The 21,852-nt window shown below is 39.3% G+C and overlaps 1 protein-coding gene across 1 annotated transcript in view; it reads left to right on the top strand.

The window, feature by feature from the left end:
- The window catches only part of HHAT (hedgehog acyltransferase), a 161,468-nt gene that overhangs the window by 62,795 nt on the left and 76,821 nt on the right, over positions 1-21,852 (top strand). Inside the window, exon 10 of the mRNA XM_082306270.1 lies at positions 17,288-17,489. Coding sequence (XP_082162396.1) covers positions 17,288-17,489 — 202 coding nt within the window. The remainder of the gene's footprint in view (positions 1-17,287; positions 17,490-21,852) is intronic.

The following is a 21,852-nucleotide window of genomic DNA, read 5'->3' as shown; positions in this document are numbered from 1 at the left end:
AATCAAGCTCAAGGTTTGGGCCCTGGGGGGCTCAGAGACCCAAATGATTTCATTGTAAAGATTTAGAAGGCAGACCAGGGTCAGTAACCCTAATCTTCAAAGGTAATGAGGCCTTCTACCTGCAGGTTAAAGATCTTTTCAGGAGTCTATTCTGCCTGGTAATATAGCCCATGGTTTTCTAGTGAGCCAAACTAAGGGCCATGGTATCACCGTGGACTAAAAAGTCCATAGGCAGATCAGTGTTCTCAAACCTTGCCTTACTTCATTTCCAAATGCAGCACAGTCTCCTTCCACGCCAAACTGCTATGCTATATTGCACACATGTTTTTCCCTCTGTGGTGAGTGAATAAACCACAGAGTATGGTGGGTTTAGGGTTTTTGGGTTTTGGGTTTTTTTGGTTTTGTTTTTGTTTTCATACAGCATTTTTACAGAACAAGCAAGAATGTGGTTTGACAAACACAGACTGTTTCAAATAAAATACAGAACACTTACCAGTGCCTGAAAAGAACTTGGGAACAAACAGAAATTTTTGGAGTATTGTTTTGAATGGATATACTATCCTGGATCACACATGACATGCAGAGAATAAACTGTATGTTAAGATGACATTCAATGTAACTTTCTTGTCGGAGTGAGATAAGTAGAAAGAAGGGAGTCTGCATTTTTAACCATTGCAGCTATGACAAATCTTGTTTTGTTTACCTTTTATCTGACTTAATATGGCTTTCCATGTATCTGCTTCATGTATCTGCTTTCCATGTATCTGCTTCCCATACAGTGCTTCTGCACTGTATGGGAAGCTTCACTGGATGCTATTGAGAGAATGTGAACCAGCTGAACCCTATTAGATCAGATTGCATATTTTAAAGGTATTTTCCTATGCATTTTAAAAGTCATTGCAATATGATAATTTATCTACCTTGAAAGCAACTCTCCCTTCCCAAGTATGCAGAAGGAAATAATATCTGTTTAGGAAAGTCATCAGAAACTTATTAAAAATAATCTTTAGCATCAGACACATCAGTACAGAATTAATACGTAAGCTGAAGGGTCTAGAGAATGTAGGACTACTAGCTGTGTTCTTCCTATATGTTCTTTCACCCATGAAGAGATACATGTTTGTACGTTGATAATAATGACACTTAATACTTAAATCACTTCATAATTTCCAGGTGCTGATTTTAATTAGTGTCTCACCTTGCTTCCAGTCAGCTCATTCTCACTGAGTCAGAACGCATTATTCCTTGGTATGCAATGTTTCAGCATAATCAACTTTCAGCTTGCAGACAGTCTAAATTCTGTTCTTTCTAGTGTACAAGCAGTTCTTAAGACTTATACATGGCAAGGTCACTTGCATTTGAATAATTATGATATAATTTGAAAAAAAAAATTACCATCTCGGTAGTAAAACTATTTCCATCATTATTGGTCAAATGGCAAATTTCTAAGATACACTTAATTTCTGTCTCTCATTCCTTCTTCAGCTCTGCTCTAATTTTCATAAATTGAGTCTTGTATTTTAGTTGCATAGGAAGAAAAAGATGCTGAAAAGGAACAAAAAGCATGGTGGTTTTTTTCCCTTCTGCAGTTCATTTCCACATAGACTTCACTTCATGATGTTTTCTCCACTTCTGCAAACCTGCTGATGAAAACAAGAAGTAGGGAGCTTGCAAATGGTGCCAGCACAGTTGGCTAGATCCTTATCTGTGTTTGCTTGGAAGCGTATGTGTTCGATCACTTAGCTATTAGATGAAGCTGATCCCAATGCAATGTAGTAGGGGTTAAAACCTTGGGTCTATATAAAAGGGTTTTGGGAGTTTGTTTAGTCATGTTTTATCTGTTGTTAATGTTGGAATCATGATAACTTAGGAAAGCCTAGAATTTGAAGGTGAACATGTCAAGCAATTATTTTCTTATTATAATAGAGCTCTTGGTCATGTTTGACAACTTGAATATTTTGCATACTTGATCATCTTTTGCCAGCAGCAAACATAAATGAGAGATACTGATTCATGCCTACCTTTGGACTGGTCAAGTGTTGTCAGTGAAACAGTCTCTTCTTTTCTCTTGGCCTTTTTTGTCTCTCAGACGTGCATGCAGAAGTCCACATGGAGTTAGCTGAATGATAGCTGGCGGGGTGCAGGTCTTGCCGTGCTCCTTAGTGCTCTAATAAGCCCTGTACAGTGTTACCTGGCAGCAAGTTATTAAGTTATTCCTCAGAAATGGAACCAGAATAGCATTGTAAAATCCTGCCCAGGGCTTACTGGTTTCCTGCCAAAGCATAAGATATGGTGAGTGTTGAGCCAGGGACGCTGGATATTGTGTTGAGGGTGATAGAGCTGCACTGTGCAAGTCACGATATTGTTCTAGGTTCTGACCTTTTCGAGAGGCAGAGATGGGATAGTTGAATACTTTGTGCTAAGTGCTGGATCAGCCTGCGTGATTTACATTGGGCAACTGGCAATCCTAAGGGAGTTTGGTTTTTGAGAGAATCCTCTAGGTGTAGTAACTGAGAGACAAATTTGCAGCATGGAAAATGTTGGAAAAAATACTATGTGCAGTCCAGGAGCCTGTGAGAAACAGAAAAAGTGGTGAGTGTTAGTTACTACTCATTTGAAAAGAGGGTGAATACGTAAATGGAAAGCTTCTTGGATCACTTGAAAAGGTTTGGGTTCTACATGTTATTTAAGTACATGCCTGATGTTAAGCATGTACATACTGTCCCAATGAAGCAAGACAGGTCTATGCCTAACATGGGATCAGTAGAGTTTAAGTATGCCATTGCTATGTAATTACATCACTTGCCTTGTCTTGTTCATTCACATAATGGCTTTTAGAGCCAGTAACAGCAGAACAGTGTTTGTACTATAATGATTTTGTCTGAACTGGCAAAATGTTAAATCTAAGTAGCGTTACCAGCTAGAAAATTCTGAAACATGGACAGGACAGGCTTGTCTTACATGTCCAGTGCTCTGTACAGGCTGCTGCCTGGCATTGGATACTATCTGCAGCCAGCCTTCCTCAGTCTGACCTGGCTGTGTGGTATCCTTGATCCTTCAGGATAATGTACAGAAAAGATAAGATACTTGGATTCAGAAAAAGGTTCTTTGCAGCTTTATTTCTTGCTGTAAGGAATGTGGAAAGACACTTTCTTAATTACTGAATCTCAATGACTAGACCAGGAGCGGTACTGAAATGATGCTGAAATGTTGATTTTTAGTATCGCACTTCAGTTTTAACTAAAACAGGGCTGGAGTGGATCAGTTGCTGTTAATAGATGACACAGTAAACAGGTGATGCGGTCCGTTTCTTTATCTTGTTTGCACCCAGTGCAAAAAACCCCAAGAGGCAGGAATCAAGCCTGCATCGTTTGAGACTTCTCTGCCTCTTTTCCAGCAGACTGACATAAAATAAGCAATATATTTGTGTCATACTGCCATCCAGGCTCTTTTCTGCAATGGTCTGAGTGGCGTTAGAGTTCGTCAAGCACCAGTGGTTGGTACTTTTGTTTTTCTTCCCTCTCTCTTTCTTGAATAGTGGACTCAGCCCGTACTTCCTTTGTTTTTGAAGCATACAAAAAGTATTCGATACATGTTTTGTTCACAAAACCAAAGATTGATCATAAAGACGCTTTCTTGATAATCTTACTTTTCAAAAGTTCTGAGTTAAAATGGAACAGCATGGTGGTTTTTTGTATCGCTGTTCTGCTTTAGAAAGTGAAAAACCATAGCGAAGGTGGCTGAAGGTAGAAGATGGAGAAGAATGCCCTTGCTATTGATTTAAACTCTACCTACTCAGCAAAACAAGAGCCACAGAAATCACAGCTAGGCTTCCTTCACAGAATGTACTCATATTTAATATTGAACTCTATTAACAAGGTTAAAAAATGCTGTATGATAACTAAGACCAGGTTTTCTTGCTCAGATACAGCTAGCAAGGAAAAATATGTATCCTGTGCAAAGATCCTGTTGAGCACAGGGGTTATCGTTGTCAAGAAATATTTATTTCAGAACTAGAAATAGATCTAAAACTCAGTTTACAATTTAAATTTTGCCTGCGCTCACTTTTGTCCACTCTTTGTTCTTGTTACATTAGGAGCTAAAAATCACCTCATGTTCTGAATGGCAGCAGCCCTGCCTAAAATCCTAAACCTTCTGCCAGCAGTGGACGCTTTAAAGGTTTTAACGCTGACTGTTACAGTTGGCTTTATGCTGTCCCCTATAGCTTTAAAGGGATGTTGGAGCTTGCTTGAATGAGTCTGTGATCGGATCCTTTGACTTCCAACCTTACTGCTTTCTCATCATGCCAGGCAGGAGTGGAAACGCCATTACCTATTGGGATCTCGGGAGCAGCCCCAGCAGCTGTGCTTTCTGCTCAGAGGAGAGGTGATGAGGGAGCGAGGGACCAAAGGCTGTCCAAGAGGGATTACCTCAGCAGGCTGTGTCACACACTCAGCTTATCCCATAAAGGCACAGAGAAGAGTCTGAGGTACAGAGAACAGTGTTTGTATCTTTGTTCTTTAAATAAAATTTGAGCTTAACACTGACACCTCACGGTTTAGCTGCCAAGTTAGTTCTGTGCATGTGCTCAGAAAAGGATTTAACTGGCAGGCTTGATGTTAGGGACTTCAGTTTAGTTTGCACTGTATTTTCTTGATGGTTTCTCTACCTGATGGAGATAATTACTTCTCAATCAATATGCAAGTAAAAATATCAATAGATCATGGAAGCATAGTAAGAGTTCTCATACAGGAATGCTTAGAAGATTAAAAACTGGACAGCCAGGTCATAATTGGCTATTCTGCTCAGCATATAAGACAAGAAAATCATTGTATCTTGCATGTGTTATCAGGTTTTTATAATAAAGAATTTTTAATGTAGGAAACATTGTTTTTAACATCAAAATGGAAACATTTAACATCAAAATGGAAACACTGCTTTTAACATCAAAATGGAAATGCGTTATACTCCAGAAATTGAACAAACTGAAATAAGATTCAAATTAGAAGAAATATCTGTCAAGTTCACTCTGCTAAATCCAATCTCCAAACTAAGTTAGTGGTGAAAGAATTTATTTCTGTCTTGCTGCTCTCCTAAATGTATGCTCTGCTTAATGAACCCCACCCCTGCATCAGCAAAACCCACAAAACATGCAAGCATCCAGCTGAAGCATTTGTGTGAATACATGCAGAAAAAGAAATATAAACGCATAATTATCAATACTTTTTTCTCTTGAAATAACAGTGAGTTGTAGCATCATCTCTGTAACTGTGGCAAGGTCAAGAAATCTTTCTGATTCTTCTGTCCTCAAATTTTGAAAAGGTTTTGATTTGGCTAATTTTAGGGGTAAAGCAGAGGAGGCTTAGTGCAAAAGCTACTTGGCATTGAAAATAAGCACAGAACACAGATCCATATCCATCTGAAACTGATGAAGAAAATCTTGCTGGCAATAAAATATGGTCGGGCCTTTTCTGTTAGGAGCAAATAAACTGATCTTAGTTATAACTGTCCAAGAAATCTCACCTTGGTAATATTTTGCTGCATATACATCAACAGAACATTTGCATTTTCCTTTAGTCTTAGGAATGACCTAGCAATCTGAACTAATGATTTGTGTATCTGGTGAAGTGTTTGTAGCCATCAGTCATCATTCGTGTTTTTCAGTCAGCAGTTTCAGCCTGTTACTGTCTCTACGCTAGTGAATCAGCTCTAAACTTTCACATTAGTGCATTTAATTTCTTTTCAACAGTGTTAAAGTCTACAGGATAGAATGGAGACTGAGGCAATCATAGAGGAAATGTCTTTTAGGACAGATGGTAATGAAGAGAGGATGGAGTGGGCTGCTGTTGTGGGCCTGGGGGCTCTATATAGAAAAAGGTGAGAAACAAATGAAGAAGGCTAGCATCACTAATAATCAAATGGGTGAGCAAGGAAAAATGAGAAAGTATCATTTTATGGCCAGTCAACTTTACGTTAATTCTCACTGAACATCAGTAAACAGTACTGTAGAGATGGATCGTCATTATCAATCTGCAGTGGTGCTGTTAAACAAAACGTTTGCAATGTAAACGGAAGATGTTCCAGGACACTGTCAACACACTTGACCCTGGACAATTATATTTAACTTTTTGGTATGCATGAATTCTGTCCATATGGCTATGCTCTGCCACTGTATGAGCTCATAATTGAGAATCATGAGTTTTAGGTAAAACCTGGGGGAGAACAGGAGACTCCTCCTTAACCTGGCTGAGCATTTCTAGTCTACTTCAGGGCAAACAGTCAAATCACTGGTGAGGGTGCACCTGAAATTCAGGTTCCTTTTCATTGCCTCTTAGCTTTTGGTCTTCGCCAGGAGCTGATGGATGTCTAGTAGCCACGTAAATGCCGTATCCCCACATCCTTCCTTCTGAAGTAACCCATCTGTGAAAGGGAAAAATGCTCCTGGAGGCAGCGGTCTGTCTCAGCTTGGAGACAGAAAGCATTGGACAATGTCGTTCTGCTTGCAGCTCTCCCAAGTTGAGTGATACCTGTGCGAGCGGTGATTTGTGACAGGGAGAAGCCGTTTTCCAGTCAGGGACCGGTCTCTGCAAGATGGTAGAAAATCAACAGCTGAGAGCAGTGCTTGCCCACTGCCTCCTAGTTGAGGCTGGAGTCAAGGACAAGTGTTCCACCTCCATCCAGTGTCACCCATGGTTTGTGGGTGTCTGATGCTCTCCCAGGTGTGGAGCCTACAGCCCTGGGAGGTACTCGCACCCTGTTGCTGGGGGGTATGAGTTACTGAATACTGGGGCAGTTTAAATGCTTCCTTCGGTATTTGGTGAATAATTGAAGCAGCTTCAAAGCTAAACCATAGCTCTCCTACCATGATGTTCTTTGTATTAGTTTAGACTTTAACTGACAGATTTGGTTTTAGTTGAGGTTTTTCAGGGAAAACACACCAGTTTGGTGTTACTGTTTCTGTGTAACTCTTTGAAGCTACATGCTATTTCTCAGCTGGTTAGCCCCATGTACTAAGGATGATGTGAGCACAAGCTGCTGTTTCATAGTCTGTTCCCAAGCACCACCAGGAATTTGTTAGGCCGTTCCCGAGCTGGGTGGGGTTTTCTTGCTCCTGCTTGGTTCCCCCCACTTTTGAAGAAAGAAAAGGAGTTTGTTTGCTTTTTACAGTCTGTTGAAATCTCAAGAGGCAGAAAACAGGAAAAACAATCACTGGTGACCCGATGTGTAAACCAGATGCTTCCCTGAATACCTTTCAGAGAATTTCATGAAGGCACCAACTGGAGTGCTGCTGACGGTCTTAATGGTCTTTAACCTGTTTTCTGCTTTCATGGCCTACATTTGTACTTCCCAGTTCAAAGCAGTTTTGTTGATTTGTCGTCTTGGCGCTTTTCATGAAGATCAATGCAGAGAAGTCATTCTTTTATCGATCGTTATTTGTTCTCCCTTTCTAACAAATAGACTATCCTTAGACAACTGGAGAGATATACAGCTAAGTGTTGTAGGAGGATAAGAAGATTCATGGTACGTTTTCTGCTTACCTTTCTGTGATACCCTAACTGATGTTTTTTCCCTGACAGGCTTTTACCATTCCTTTTCCCTTGAGCAGGCACCTTTTTTTTTTCCTTCCCTATTTCTTTCCCCTCCTTAAATATATATTTAAATTTCTGACTGTAGCTACAGCATTTCTTACTCAAGTATCACCTTTGCATTAGGATAATTTGTTGCTGTATGTTTAAAACTTATGTTTTGTTTAGCTCTGGTCCCCTGTTGCTGCTGACTTCACAGGAACTGACATTTCCCACTTAAGTTTTTATCTGGATTGAACCATGTTCCCAACTGGTGTTAGGAGAGTGTGTCTATGCTTTCTTTACAAATGAGAAAAAAATGATATCATCATTATTTAAGGGTGCTGCTTCAAGAAAAGTAAATATTTTGCTTCACTCTGCTTGATTAAATTCGATATCCATTCTCACTTATATAACAATTAGGCAACGTTGATTTGGGCTGATAAATAGGGATTGTACTCTGCATCAGAGGGGATTTAACTCTGCTGGTGTTTGAAGGGTTTTTGACACAGGCTGGAGAGTGTATAAAAGTTCTTTAGTGTGGAAGGTGCTGTATAATTTTAATTTAAGTCATCCCAGCTTTGCCTAGACATCTCAATGCCTTGGCTGCATTTTATAAATAGTCTTTTCCCAGAACTGCAGACAGTATTTTCTAAGAAATGTGAACTCAGGAGAAGTGAGTGAATTACTCAGCTTGGAATAATGTCAGAAGTCTAAATTGTGCACATGCAACTTGAAGGAATATGTAATGCTACTCAATATTTAAGCTGATACATTGATATTCATCAAGTTTTCTGCAATATTTAAGCAACGTCTCTTCTATATTTCTGCTTTTCATTAATTACATGCCTTCACTTTGTTTCAGAGGTGCTTTTGAAGTTCATTTTGTTGATGTTGGTTTACAATCTGAAGGTTGTAATGCTTACTGAGTCTTCGTTGACTTTGCAACTTCGGATCTCAAACATTATTCTGGTCTCACAAAAATTTATATTTCTGATGTACCCAGATGAAAGTCTTCCGACGCCTTGGTTTCTGCTTGCCTATAGGACTATACAGCCCAGTGAGGCAAAGGTATTGCATGGTTTAGTGAAACTGCTGTGTGGTCTGTGGATACAAAGAAAGCCCTTTGACGTGCATGTGTACAAAGTGATATATAAATGCAAAAGAATCATCAAGCTCTTCACAAAGGGATCTGTGAAGATTAAACAATCTTTTCTGTTACCTAGCAAATTGCAGAGGGCTGTTTAACTTTATCACCTTGTCTCTAAGCAAAAATATTTTAATAAGGAAAACAATACAGGTTCTATTGTGGTGACTACATTTCATGCACTCCTTTGCAAGAGATGTGCTGGAAAAGGTAGCTGTTAAGTGCATGGTGATGAGTGCATTTTAAACATCTGAATCCATAGATGCATATGGATCTGCATTTTGTCTGATACACCTGGCATACTAAGATTAGCAGGATGGCTAAATAGCTTCTGTTTACACCTATGGAATTTAAAGCGTCTTTCTAAGAGGGGGGGAGAAAACGTAGTACTTTATTCTTGGCATGGTCAAAGCAACAAATGATATGTACTTAACAGTTTTTCACTAACTGAACCACAAATAGTTCGATATGCGCAGACACACGCACAGGAAGAATTGGTCTCTGTTGCTTTGGCTGTAGTTGAAAACTACTGTAAAATGTGCTGTTGTGAATGCACGCTTACAATGAGAGGCGAGATGGCAAGGGAAGAGATTTGCTGCAAAGGGTTTATTTGTGTCGGAAAATTGTGCCTATTCAGCCTCCGGTGCAGATTTGCAGAGCTCTGAGTTTTGAGCTGGGCCCTCCAAAGTAAGAGTCAGGAGGAGTAAAGAAAATGAGGAAAAAAAAATTAATTCTTTTGTTCATGGTGTTGCTTATGCGTTTTGTCTAATGATTCTTTAGGGCACAGTGAGCAATTCCTGGTGCAGAAAGCAGGAGTGGGATCTCTGCGTCTCCCTGGGTAATGCTCTAGCCTCAGACTTGTTTTTTCTTGCATATTCACTCTCTGAATCTCATTTTCTTTTCTGCCTGGTGGCAGCCTGGTAACAGACAGCTGAAGCACTCCTCTGGGAGACAAGATATGTCGATCTCCTTGGCAAAGAGCCTGACCTCTACCATTTTATGAGCAAAGAGTGACAGTGCTATTAATAGATCCCTCCTCCAGCCAGGTTTTCAAAGGAGTATAGCCTGATTGCTGTGCTTCGTGCTGAGCTTAGATATTATCAGCACATGGTAGGTGTATTGTGAGTATCAGGAATGAATTGGGCCCCTGAGGGGAGTTAAGTTCAGAACAGCTTCAGGGAGCTCTGCAAACTGTGCATGGGAGGAGGTGCCTGCTTCTGGGCTCCATCAACTGGCTGGGGACACAGCCCCCTCCCGCCCAGTAGCTGAGCTGTAGGCACTTAACTCTAGGCTGTTTTGACAATAACATATAGGTTCCTACCGTCAGCAAAAAAGTTGGGGCCCGGGTTTGGACTGAGTGATTTAACCAGTCTTTTGGCTTTTTGGTCATCTGGAACCTCTCCTATTTCCATTGCGATCAAAGATAGTTGAGTGGTAGTTTTGCGTTTGACTGCAAACAGGTGGTGGGCAGGGTTTCTGTCTTTCTTAGATGCGGCTGGGAGAAAACTAAACACAGCAGTCCATCAGTAATGAAACTTTTTCTATTAAAAGGAAGTATTATGATTTAGATTAAAATCTCATTTGAAATAAATGAGTCTCTTTGAAAACATGAGCTTCCCTGGGAGAGTGAATTCAAAATGATTTGTTCAATATTTCCCCAGTTATCTGCTCTTTAACGTGTGGACTTGACTCGGATCATTTTTGTTGTCGAATGCAAGGGAAGAAAAATACATTAAACACTTTTCAGTTTTTTAGTAAGAAACTGCACACTCAGTCTTTGCTGAGAAACATGCTAACAACTGGAAAATGAACCAAAATTCAGGTCATATTTGTAAAGCCGAGTGTTCTTGCATATGAATATTCTCATTAATACTTTGTAACCCAAATGGACTTAATTTCTCATTAAACATTTTTGTGGTAATTTAACAAGACTTGCCTGGAGCCAACATTAGCTTAAATATTTTAAAGGGTCTGCACTTGTCAAGGTCTCTCTAAACATCGCATTAAGCTGATGAGGTAAGAGAATCTTATAGTGCTTAAAAAGCTTTTCCAACAGCCCAGCAAAATAATTAGACCATGTAAAAAATTGAGTTTCACAGTAAGAACAAGGCTTACCTCTCCTAATGGAAATTTTGCCAAATGGTATTCCAGATACCTCTGGTTATTTTTTTTATTTCAGGTGCAAATATGTGGGGCTCAGCCTTCAAAGTCTTGTTTACAGAAGACGTTTCTGTGATTTAAAACAGATTTATTCATGTAGGACCCAGTCTCGCGAAGACTTACAGGTGTGCTTTACTTATGCTCTCTGCGTAGCTTCATCCAAGCCAGTGAAAGCTTCAACTGACAAAACAGGAATTGTAAGAGCTCACCCAGAAGTAAGAATTTGCAGAAATGGGCCTGAAATCTTTTTATTATGCAGTAGAGAAAAAGATTGAAATCAATGCTCTAAGACCACAAAAATAAAACACAGGATTCAAAATAAATAAATTAAGGAAGCCCAACCCCAGTTCTAGATGGAATTCCCCTCTATTCTCACCCTATGTCCTACCACAGTTTTCATTTCAATCCAGTCTCTTTTGTGGTGACAGTCCTTGGGATAATTTAGAAGCAAACTGAATGGTAACTTGGCTATTTAAGTTTATCCTCAAAATTGTTCAGGCTTATGTTGAGCGTTGATTTCAAACTAATGATGAAGAACTTTTTGTTGACTTAGAGGGTCAGATTCGCCAGGCGTAACGCTGCCCAGATGAAACTGTGTACGTGTCCACAAGTGGGCACCATCACTGTACAGAACCTCAAGCGATTTCTGTTGTTGGGATGTAAGATGGAAGACTTTATTATGGCTTTTTTAACTTTTACTGTGTTGACTATGTAACTGTCCAACTCAAAACAGTATGGTTAACTCTTGAATGCTTTGAAATTTGGAGAGGCATTGGAATTTTGAACGTTAAATGTTCCCTGAAATAAAACACAAAAAGTTAATAAATTAACTGTATTTACAGGAAGTTTGCCATTACAAGCAAATAAACATTTTAAAAAAAACTTACATTTCACCTGGTTCTGGATGAGACATTCCAAGACCAATAGCTAAGGGGAAGGGAAGAAAAATCATGGATAGCATGCATCTTGCTATATGGCCTTACTTCAGGAAGAAATTTAAGCACATGTTGAAGAAAGCCCCTGGACAGAACAGCATTTAAACAGGTGCTTTACTTGCACTTACTTCAAGATTTACATATGTTTAAAATTACGTGCATGTAGAAGTAAAAGCAGTGTATTGAGGCCTAAAGGAATAAAAGCCCTTCAGAGTGATTCTTAACTGGTTGCAAATGCTCCTCTTAGTGGTTTTCTAAAGTTATCAGAATAAAAACTTTATAATGTAGATGTCATTAAAAGAAAAGAAACAATATGTTTTCCAAGGGAATGATTGTCAGATCTCTTATGATTGTTCTGTAGATTACCACTTCAAGAAAACTAACAAAATGGTATTGGATTTAAAAGTTATTGTCTGTAAGTAAATGTCACTTTCAAATACCTCAGCTATTATGTTTGTGTTTGCATTACTTTAGGGATTTAAATGGTACCATTTACATATTTCATCCGATTCTCTAATGTTCACTTAGTGAGTTAAAATTAAGATAAATTGTGTAAATGGAACAGCTTGCTGGCTGTAGATAAGCTGATTTAAACTACTGTAAGTGGGACTAAAAGTTATCCAGAAGTTATTCTGGTTATTCAGAAGACATGTACACAGTTATGCGTTGTTTGTGAAAGTAACATGTTTAATAGCATGTAAGTTTTAGTTTGAAATCAAAATAGAGTCTGTGGAAATGTGGTAAAGACTGACAGCATCTTTGCCTTGGGAGGAGAAGGCTAAGAATGTATGTTTAGTCGTGTCAGGTGTGTGTTCAAATAATTTTTACTATGTAACATTCTCTGAATATTTATTTGTATTTATGTGCCTCAAATGCTCCCCAGATGTTTTGAGATATTTAATCTACATGGACTTCTCTTCCCCCTGCTCTTCTCTCCACCTAATATGCACAACTTTTTCTTCTGACAACGTGAAGTGCCTTTCCTTGTCATTAAGAGAGGTCTAGCCAGGCTAGGAATGGTTGGCAAAGCCTGGCCTGTAGCAGTCATGAGTTCCTCTTTGACAGCCTGCCTAGAAATCTTCTCTGTTCTTTCACCTTCAAATTTCACCTTTAAAGTTTTGGCAGGGGTTGACTTTTGATCCCCTAGGTTGATGTTTTATTTTTAAATACTCACCTAGCCTGCATTTTTTGATACTAAGCATCTTCCACAGGTCTAATCTTCCTATTTGTAATTTCATGGATCTTAAAAGGGACCAGCGTTACCCATCCCTCTAAAATAATTTTCATGGATCTTGAGGGGGACCAGCATTACCCATCCCTCTAACATAACCTGGAGGGACACGACCAATTAGCATCCTCAAATATACTTGCCTTAGCATTCTTTTCTCTTTGCAAAATGCTTTGTTGCTTTCCTTCATGTATCCGTCTTGGGCTCATTGACCACCAAATAACTGTTGAGTTTTCTTTTTCTGTGAGTATGTGAATTAAGATAAAGTTGTTGCACATTGGCACCATGTTTTTCAGCTGAGTCTGTCTTCCTTGCACATCTACAGTAAATGTGTAATCTGCTTATGAGCTGTTAAGAAATTCTGCTACAAGCGTGTTGCTTTGAGTTGTGTTAGTCTGCCGTGAGGACCTATGATTACTTTTATGTGCTAATAGTCCCTGAACTGGGGGTTTTGAGCTTCTCTGTGGATTTTCAGTGATTAGAGATGGAAATAGTCTTAAAAACTGCATGGAAGCTTAAAATGAGATATTTATGTAATGCTATTCTGCATATGGCACAGCAGATCAGCATGCTCTACAGCAGCCTCTCCGTTTGTGTAAACCCTGAGTTTCTAATCGCAGTACAGAAGGACTGTAGGATAGATGGAAGATAGGCGGTAGTATTGGTAAGAAGGAAAAAAGTTGGGAAGCATGCAGCTATAGAAGACATCAAATTGTAGGAGCCATTGCCCCTTAATCTCTCTCTCTCCCTGCCTCCCTCCTTCCCTCCTCATGGATTTTGTTAGTGAACTGGAGGACAGAACAACTTTCCTAATGTACTCTAAGAAGCTCCTTTTCTTCCCCATCCCGCCGGGGGGGAGTGAGCGAGGGCCTTAGCTGCTGGCCGGGTTTAAACCACAACAAATTGTTAGTTACAAAGCGTGTGTTGTGTCATAAATGATAATGCAGAAGTAACACGTTTCTCTTATCTTCTGGCTTAATAATACTATTCACTGGTTTAGTCTCCCTCACCCTTTAGCGTAAATGTAGCTTTCTGTAATCAAATGAGTATTTTTCTGTGTAAACGCACAGGGAAGGTATTGAGAAATTAGATTCTAAACTACCACGATTCTCAAAAATAAGCAAAATGCATTTTGGTAATGACAAGGCCTCTTGCAGTCGTTCTTTCGCAGGACAATTTTGGTTATATCAGGGAGCACCGAGTGGCTGGCGCGGAGCCAGGATCTGGCCCTGGCTGCACGCTGGCTGAGTGGCCTATTGCTTGTATGCAGGCCCGCCAACGTAAGCGTGTAAGCACAAGAACGCGACATGGACATGATGCGCGTGGGTGATGAGTTAGCAAATGTTTTTTTCCTGCTGTGCTCTGTAACGTAATAATGGATTTTTCACGATTTTTTCTGTGTTAAAAAACCAGGAACATACAGGATTGCTCTTCACGCCGCTTGAGAGAGATGACTCAACATCCATCAATCCTTTGAAATTGCCAGTGGGAATGCCCTGACAAGGGAAGGCAAGACCACGCAGTCTGAGGGCGGTTAGTGCCCTTGTGACAAAAAATGGCAGCCAGCCTTCATTCTGTTTTCTTGTGGTAGCTACCAGGGAAGGAGAGAGGTGTTGCTTTCTGCTTTGCATTTCTCCTCTGGGCAAGGAGGCAGACTCCACAGTACTGGAGGGGAAGCTCAAAGCGTTAGTAAAGATTACGTGACGCCTTTTGGCTTCTGTCTCCCTTCGGACAGGTCTTCACAAAGATAGCGCAAGTGAATTTTCAGTTGCACAATTGCCATGGGCCTCACTAGGAACTAAAACTTCTCTGACCTTGAACATTCACCAGAATCATGAGTTATTGCTGCTGAATTATTTAGCTGCTGTTGTTAAGCACTAAAAATCAGAAAATAGCTTATTTTTCTCTGCACAGTAATCTGAAAGCCGTTCAGGCCAACCTAAATTGAGCTGCGATTGCAGATGAACAAGCTGGTGCTGCTGGGCCGTTCCTGGCAATGCCAGTGCCAGGAGAGGCTGCCTGTGCTGACAAGATGGCTGGTGCCTACACAACAGCTCTGTCTTCGTACAGGGAAAGGGACTGTATGGAAACCCAGAGCTACTTCTGCAGTAAAAGCTACCTTTTGTGCTGTGGATTTAACCCAGGACCCTGTGAGGTCAGCAGAAAGGTTTCCTTAGGGATTAGAGTAAGGTCCCTGTCGCAGAGATGTGTCTATGCGGTGCTGTCTGGGTTACTTTTAAATGCTGTGTTTCAGTAAGTGTATGACAGAGAGTGAGCTTTGCAGAGAGTGGCAGGGCCAGCAATGCCCTGTCTCGGGCTCCTCTGGGTGAAGCTCTGCAAAACAAGGTGCTGCCGTGCTTGCAGGGCTGCAGGGGCACGGAGGTGCTGCTATCAGGGTTGCGGTTTCTCAGCTGTGGAGTGGGGCTGCCAGCCCTCCTCCAGCCAGCCTGCGAGGGGAACTGGTAATGACAGTGGGCCCTGCCTAAAAAATAGAACAATCGGCCTTTAAAAAGGGAGAGGGGAAGGTGTTGGGAAAGTATGTCCTAAGAGGGGATGGCCTGCTTTGGTCTTTCATTTCTGTAGTCCTTTGCATAGAAGGGATTTGTCTGAAGCAGCGGGGTCTGTGGCTCTGCTCTCTTCACCCTCCGTGCCAGAGCCCTGCAGGGGATCCCCCTGGTTACAGACTGCTAAGACGTACCTCTGCTATTAGACTGACTGACTGCAATTGCAAGTGTCTATTATTGCCACGCTCTTTCTTTATATATGTGATAAGACTAGGCCCGAGAAAAACATAGGAAGGGGAGAGGGAAGAAAAGCACAACATAAATAAAAACTATTGATCTTAATTTCTATTTATTTTCATATGCTTAGTAAAAAGCACACTTATACTGAAAATCATTATAAATGTAATCAGGTGTTCCCTGTAGCAGGTTGAAATAAAAAGGTGTATTGATGTTATGCTTAGAGAGAATTTGGAGCATTTGACAGTTGTTTTTTTTAATGACTTTTCTGTTTACCTTTTCATTACTCTCATCACTTTATTTTACCCCGTTACTGTATTTTCTTACTTCCTAAGATTAGGAATAAAGTACGATGTTGATTTCCCTTTTAAATTTTTAAGCTAGTATTTATCTCTGAATGTAAAAACTGATAACCAGAGATAAAAACTTCACTGCAAAAAATTTCCTTTAATTATCTTAGCAAGTGGGAATAGTCTCACATACGAGTACGGTGCGTCAGGCCGAAGGAATGATAGCTGAGGAGAACTGCCACCGGCAGTTCTCATATGCCGCATATCCTCGCCGGTACCCATGAGCTGGATGGTGACTCCGTTGCCTGATGAGCTTCTTCAAAGTGTTGACAGAAATATGTGACTTTTTCAGACAAAGGCTGGCCAGTGGCCATGCCTTACTCAGAAAATGCCAGGAGTAGATGTTGCTCTCTAGGCGGGAAGGAGTGAAGTGACCCAGAATAGTGTCAGCTTTTAGACATCCCATCGCTTCTGGTGTTTTTACTGAACGAGCACTGCTTTATGGACACTTACAAGCATCAATTGAAGGCTAAGGTTCTGACTCCTGGATTCAGTTTAAATACAGAATATAATAGCACACAGGGTGCTTCATATAGGTTTTGGGGGTTTTTTTGGTACGTGTGCTCTGAAGGTCATTAGGCAGACATGATCCTGAGAGTATAATACGAGAACCAAATACGAAATGTTTTCAGTTCATATAATTTTTAATGAATGATTTAAAAAGAAAGAAATGATAAGCTTTTAAAAATAAAACATGTTTCCATGTGTCTACATTTCAGACAAATGGAAAACATTCTATGGGTTATGACTATATATGACTTTATATAATGTTTTAAATTTTTTTACATTATAATTTAAATTCACATGAAGATTACATGTAATTTCTGTGTATATTAGTTGACTTACAACTACTGCAGTCTAAAAAACATGAACATTTGTCTTTTGCAATTTTGAGAATATAGTTTATGTTATACATTTGCCTAATGCAGAGTTCCCATGACCACAAATTTGTCTTTTTGCCAAATGGTATATGCACATATTTCATGAAGTGGTCTACAGCTTTGCAGAAACTAGGGCAAGCTCTATAAATAGAGAATGTCAGGTAATTATTCAAATTCTTTTTTTATGCCACAAAATAACAAATTTGTTCTGTAGTGGATGTTTTTCTGAGATTTCTGTGAAATCTCTAATAGCGTTTCTTATCTGTCATTTCACCTACAGGTACATTTATGTTCCGATGGGAGGATCTCAGTCCAGTCTGCTGGGAACGCTCTTTTCCACAGCCCTCACTTTTGCCTTTGTAAGCTATTGGCACGGAGGACAGAGTTATCTGTGGTACTGGGGCGCACTTAATTGGCTTGGAGTAATTGTGGAAAACGGCGTCAAGAGGATACTTTCTATTTCACCTATTCAAGATTTAATTGTAAGTTGAATGTTTCTTCATTTCATGTTCTTGTTTCCTGGCTCCGTGCTCATCTGAAGTTCTTGGTTGCTAGTTTGGTTTAATCTAGATTAAAAATCGCAGATAACAGATAAAAGAGTTAGCACTCCCTTGCCCATCCTCCAGTATTTGAGGTAAGCCATATAACTAGAATTTTGCAAAGTATCAGGAAAGCAAACGCTGAAATATGCATGGTCTTAAAAGCTTCCTCTGCAGTCCTAGAGTAAGCAACTGCTTGTCACGTTGTATATGGCTGAACAGAAGCCAGTTTTAACATTTGTATTCTGATTTCACTCAGGATGGCTTTAAAATATTCATCTTCACTAAAATTAGGAGTGTATATATCTAACCATGTGTTTCCTGGACAAATGCATGTGTAGCAGCTGCTCGCATCTGGGAACAAGCTTACGCTGGGAAATCTTATGCCACTGAAGGGCCAAGTAAAGAAAACATTATTTTGATTTGAAGCCCTCTGATATTTTCACTTTACTTATACTTTTGACCTTCATGCTGTCATTTCCAAAGGACAAACTTGTCTTTGACATGCAATCATATGCAAAAAGCACTATTTTAATTTTGATGGTCATTTTAGTCTGCAGGTTTGCTCACTACTAAATCTCAAATCTTCTAATAACTGTTCGTAAGAATAAAGAATTCCTATGCCTTGCTTCCACAGTAGTGATAAGTACACAGAATTCATACCCCTATGTAATGATGTGGTGGTGGTCGTGGTGACTCACTCTGCAGCCTGATGAAGTCCTGATGCTCAAGTAATTATGCTTGTTCTCCATCCCACCCGTCTCAGTTTTCACTGTTGTGGCATCCCATGTGTGGCAACTGATACAGCTAAGTAATTTAGTAGCCAATAACAGCCAGCGCTACCTTATATTACCCAACTGTCCATCACTGCGAATTCAGTGACAGTCTGGAAGCAGCTTTTTTCCTTCCTAGAGAATGAGTTTATCAGATCCATTAATCATCTCTCTAGGGTGAAACTGAGCTTCACCAGCTGACCAGCTGCATACATTTGTCTCTGGACTGGAAGACAACATAGTTTTTTAGGCCTCCAGCTGAATGAGGAAATCTAAGTGTAAGGGCTTTTTGTATTTGATGTCACTGTATTAGAAATTTTAAAAGAACTCTCAGGGAATTAAGTGCTTAAATACAGTAGAAATGATAAGGACGTGGCATTATGAAGGTGGGGTTGTATGTGTTGGATTAATTTCTAATATGTAGTTCTAATTATAGTTAACTGATGCTGGCAGTAGTGTTCTCTTTTGTATAAATTAACTCCCTGACAACGAACCAAGTGCATTTTACCCCTTTTCTTCCCCGTTGTTTTCATCCTTTTTAAAGGCCTATCCAATATCTTCCATGGCTGTAGGCCTTCCTTAGAAGACACTTTCATGTCTTTCCATGAAATATTTTGAAGCCAACATTTTTGATACGAATAGTTTTGGCATCTGAATTAGTGCATTAGGCAGATCTTGCTGCATTTGGTTATGGCTGAGTCATGCTTTGCCTTGTGCCTTGAAGGTTTCTCTACAACAACATGAGCTACAGTCTTTGCAAACTACCCCTCATTGCTCTCTCCTCACTCTTCTAACAAACTCCCTTTTTCTTCTTGAACGCTGCGACTGAGGAGCAGCTAAGTAGTTGGACTTTGACCCTTCCTTATCAAGGGGTGGAGTGATGTGACATTCTCTAAGAAATATCACTTACATTTAAAGTGAACTGCAAATTCCCTAATGCCCTGTATAAATTTCCTTTTTCCCCTTGTAATCTGGCTTTTGGAAACATTCCCATAATCCTGTCTCAGCAAGAGGTGTGCTGCAAGCCCAGTCACCATAGTGTCGAGAACCCTGTTCTGGGGGATGGGTTTTTCACTTATCCTTCATCTGACAAGCTGAAATCCTTTGCATTCTTGTGCTTCACTCACTTGCTGTGTTGGCTCTTGAAGGCTATTTTTGAAAAGGAAAGCTTATTTTTATCCCCAGAATAGCAGATGAGTTTCTGAAAAAAATACAAAGCACAGGTTTGTGCTTTTTTTTAACCCATTCTGTTTACCAAACCTTCTCATATATTGTTGTTAAAGTTGAGTTACATAATTCAGTTGAGCCGAAGGTGTTTAATTAGTAAAATATAAAAAATATGTTGAAGAATAAGTTGAATTTTAATTCTGCTCTGTTTTTAAAATTGAATTAATCACAAAGAATAACAAGAACTGTATCAAAACTGCTTCCCTTTTTTCCCCACTATATTGTCTCAATTCTCTTACAAAAGAAAGATTTAGAAATCTAAATAAAGCACATTTGAGTCTTGTCCTTCACTGAATCCTTGTGCTGACTAAGTATATATATAAAAAGAATTGGACCCTATATTTATGCAGATTTTATGGTAGTTTAAATCTCAGCACTTGCAACCTAGCGCAGTATGGATGAATAACACTTTTGTAGCAGTCTGACAAGTTTTAAATGTCATCTCGGGCACATTGAGCTAGAATGAGCAAAGAATCATGGGCATTATTTGTGAGAAGTAAAATCAGCATATAAACAAATATTTACTGAAAACAGTAAATTTCCTGACCCAAAAAACTGGATCTGAAACTTTTCATTTGTACTGGTTGCAAACCTGATTTCGGCTCTAAAAGAGCTGATGCTCCTTCTTATGTACTTTTCAGCTTACACTGCTCTGAACTTCCATGTTTCAGTGAGTTGTGTTGAGAGAAGTTATTTACGTATCTTTTTTTTCCCTTAGAGATTACTTGTTAGATATCAATAAATTAGAGCCGAGTTAAATAAAATTGTCTTTTCATTAAAACATTGTATATAAAACAACAATAAATGCTATGCATCATAAGCTAGGGCGTATCTGGGAACATTATATTAAACTGGAGAAGTTTCATTGTGTTTTTATCTTTTTTTAAATTTTTTTTTCTTTTTCAGGAGATATTTAGGCCTGTACTGAGCAAAGTAGTGCTTTGTTTCACTGATTCTATATTGATTTTTTTACAGATGAACAGAGACTCCAGTAGTAGCTCGTTTGAAATCAATGACAGAATTTGTATTGACTTGTGATAAATAATGTGTCAGATTGCTGAAAGAAAATGCTAATGGCTATCATTCTTCCAGTGATTTAAATTTTTTTCCTGCTTCTTTTTCCTTAAGGAAAACAAGGTGTAGATCTATAAAAGAAATTAGATCTTGGTATAAAAATAGATTTAGAATGATTTAAACCTTAGAATAGCTGACAACATCTTTAAATAAATGGATTGTTAAAAAAGAAATATTTGAAAATCATCCAAAAGAAGATGTAGCAAAGGGGGTGAAGTTGGCAGACTGTTAAAATTAATGTTTTAATCTCAACTGAAGCAGCAACATTTATCTTCTTAGTTCTTTTGTAAAGTGAAAACATGTCATTCAGTCTAGTAAGAATTTTTTAAATTGAGACGTAAAGATCTGTCTTCTAAAAATCATGCTATGATGAATTTCTAGTTTAAGATCTTATTTCTAGCTTTATTTGGTAAGAAACTAAATACACCATAAGCAATTCAATTTGAGAAACCAACTAATTTTAAGCATGGCTTATTTTAAAGTAATTTGTACTCTCCTTGTAAATGTTTTGGTTTTTTAAAATATAAAATGCTTTGATTTCTACATTTGCATTTATAGCTGTAATGAGGTGCACTAATTAAGTCCATTTCAGTACACTGTAATTGCCTTCCCAGCCCCTGTTCGTAAAAGGGGAAAGATTTTGCATGATGTCCATGTCTTTGGTTAGTGTGTTAGATTAGATTTGGTTAGTGTGTTAGATTTTTTTTTTTTTTCCCCCCCAGAAGAAAGAACTCCATGCATTTGTCTCTATAGTTGAAATATCACCACTGTTTTGGGTACCAGAGATGTGGTCAATGACAATTGGCATCCTCATTTTCACAGAGAACAGAATTTCAGATGTCTTTCAAAAAGTTGGGTGTGGTGAGAGGTTTTTGTCTGTTTCTTTCTCTGCTTAATTTTGTTTGCCCTGTTTCCTCTGCTAGGTGCATTAAAATTTCTACAGTTATTCATAATAAGTTATGCATTATGCAGTGATCCTGTAGACAGCTGGTGTGGAGCATGGAAAGGTGCTGCCTGGTGAGCCTGACCTCTGGGCTGTAGTTCGACAGGGAATTAAGCTGATCTAACAGCTCACTGCTATTGAATGGGGGAATCATCTATCTATCATTGCTAGATGATTTCTCTCATGGAGAGGAATCTGAAAAGCACCCAAAGCAGTACAATGTAAGAGACAAAAGCCAAGGAAAGGAAGTGGAAGAGGAGGAGCTAGACTACTTGGAACCTCGCCCTTG

Source organism: Platalea leucorodia, assembly GCF_965183815.1.
Source record: "Platalea leucorodia genome assembly, chromosome: 3".
In the NCBI taxonomy this organism is placed as follows: domain Eukaryota; kingdom Metazoa; phylum Chordata; class Aves; order Pelecaniformes; family Threskiornithidae; genus Platalea; species Platalea leucorodia.
This window is presented reverse-complemented; position numbering and strand designations above follow the sequence as displayed.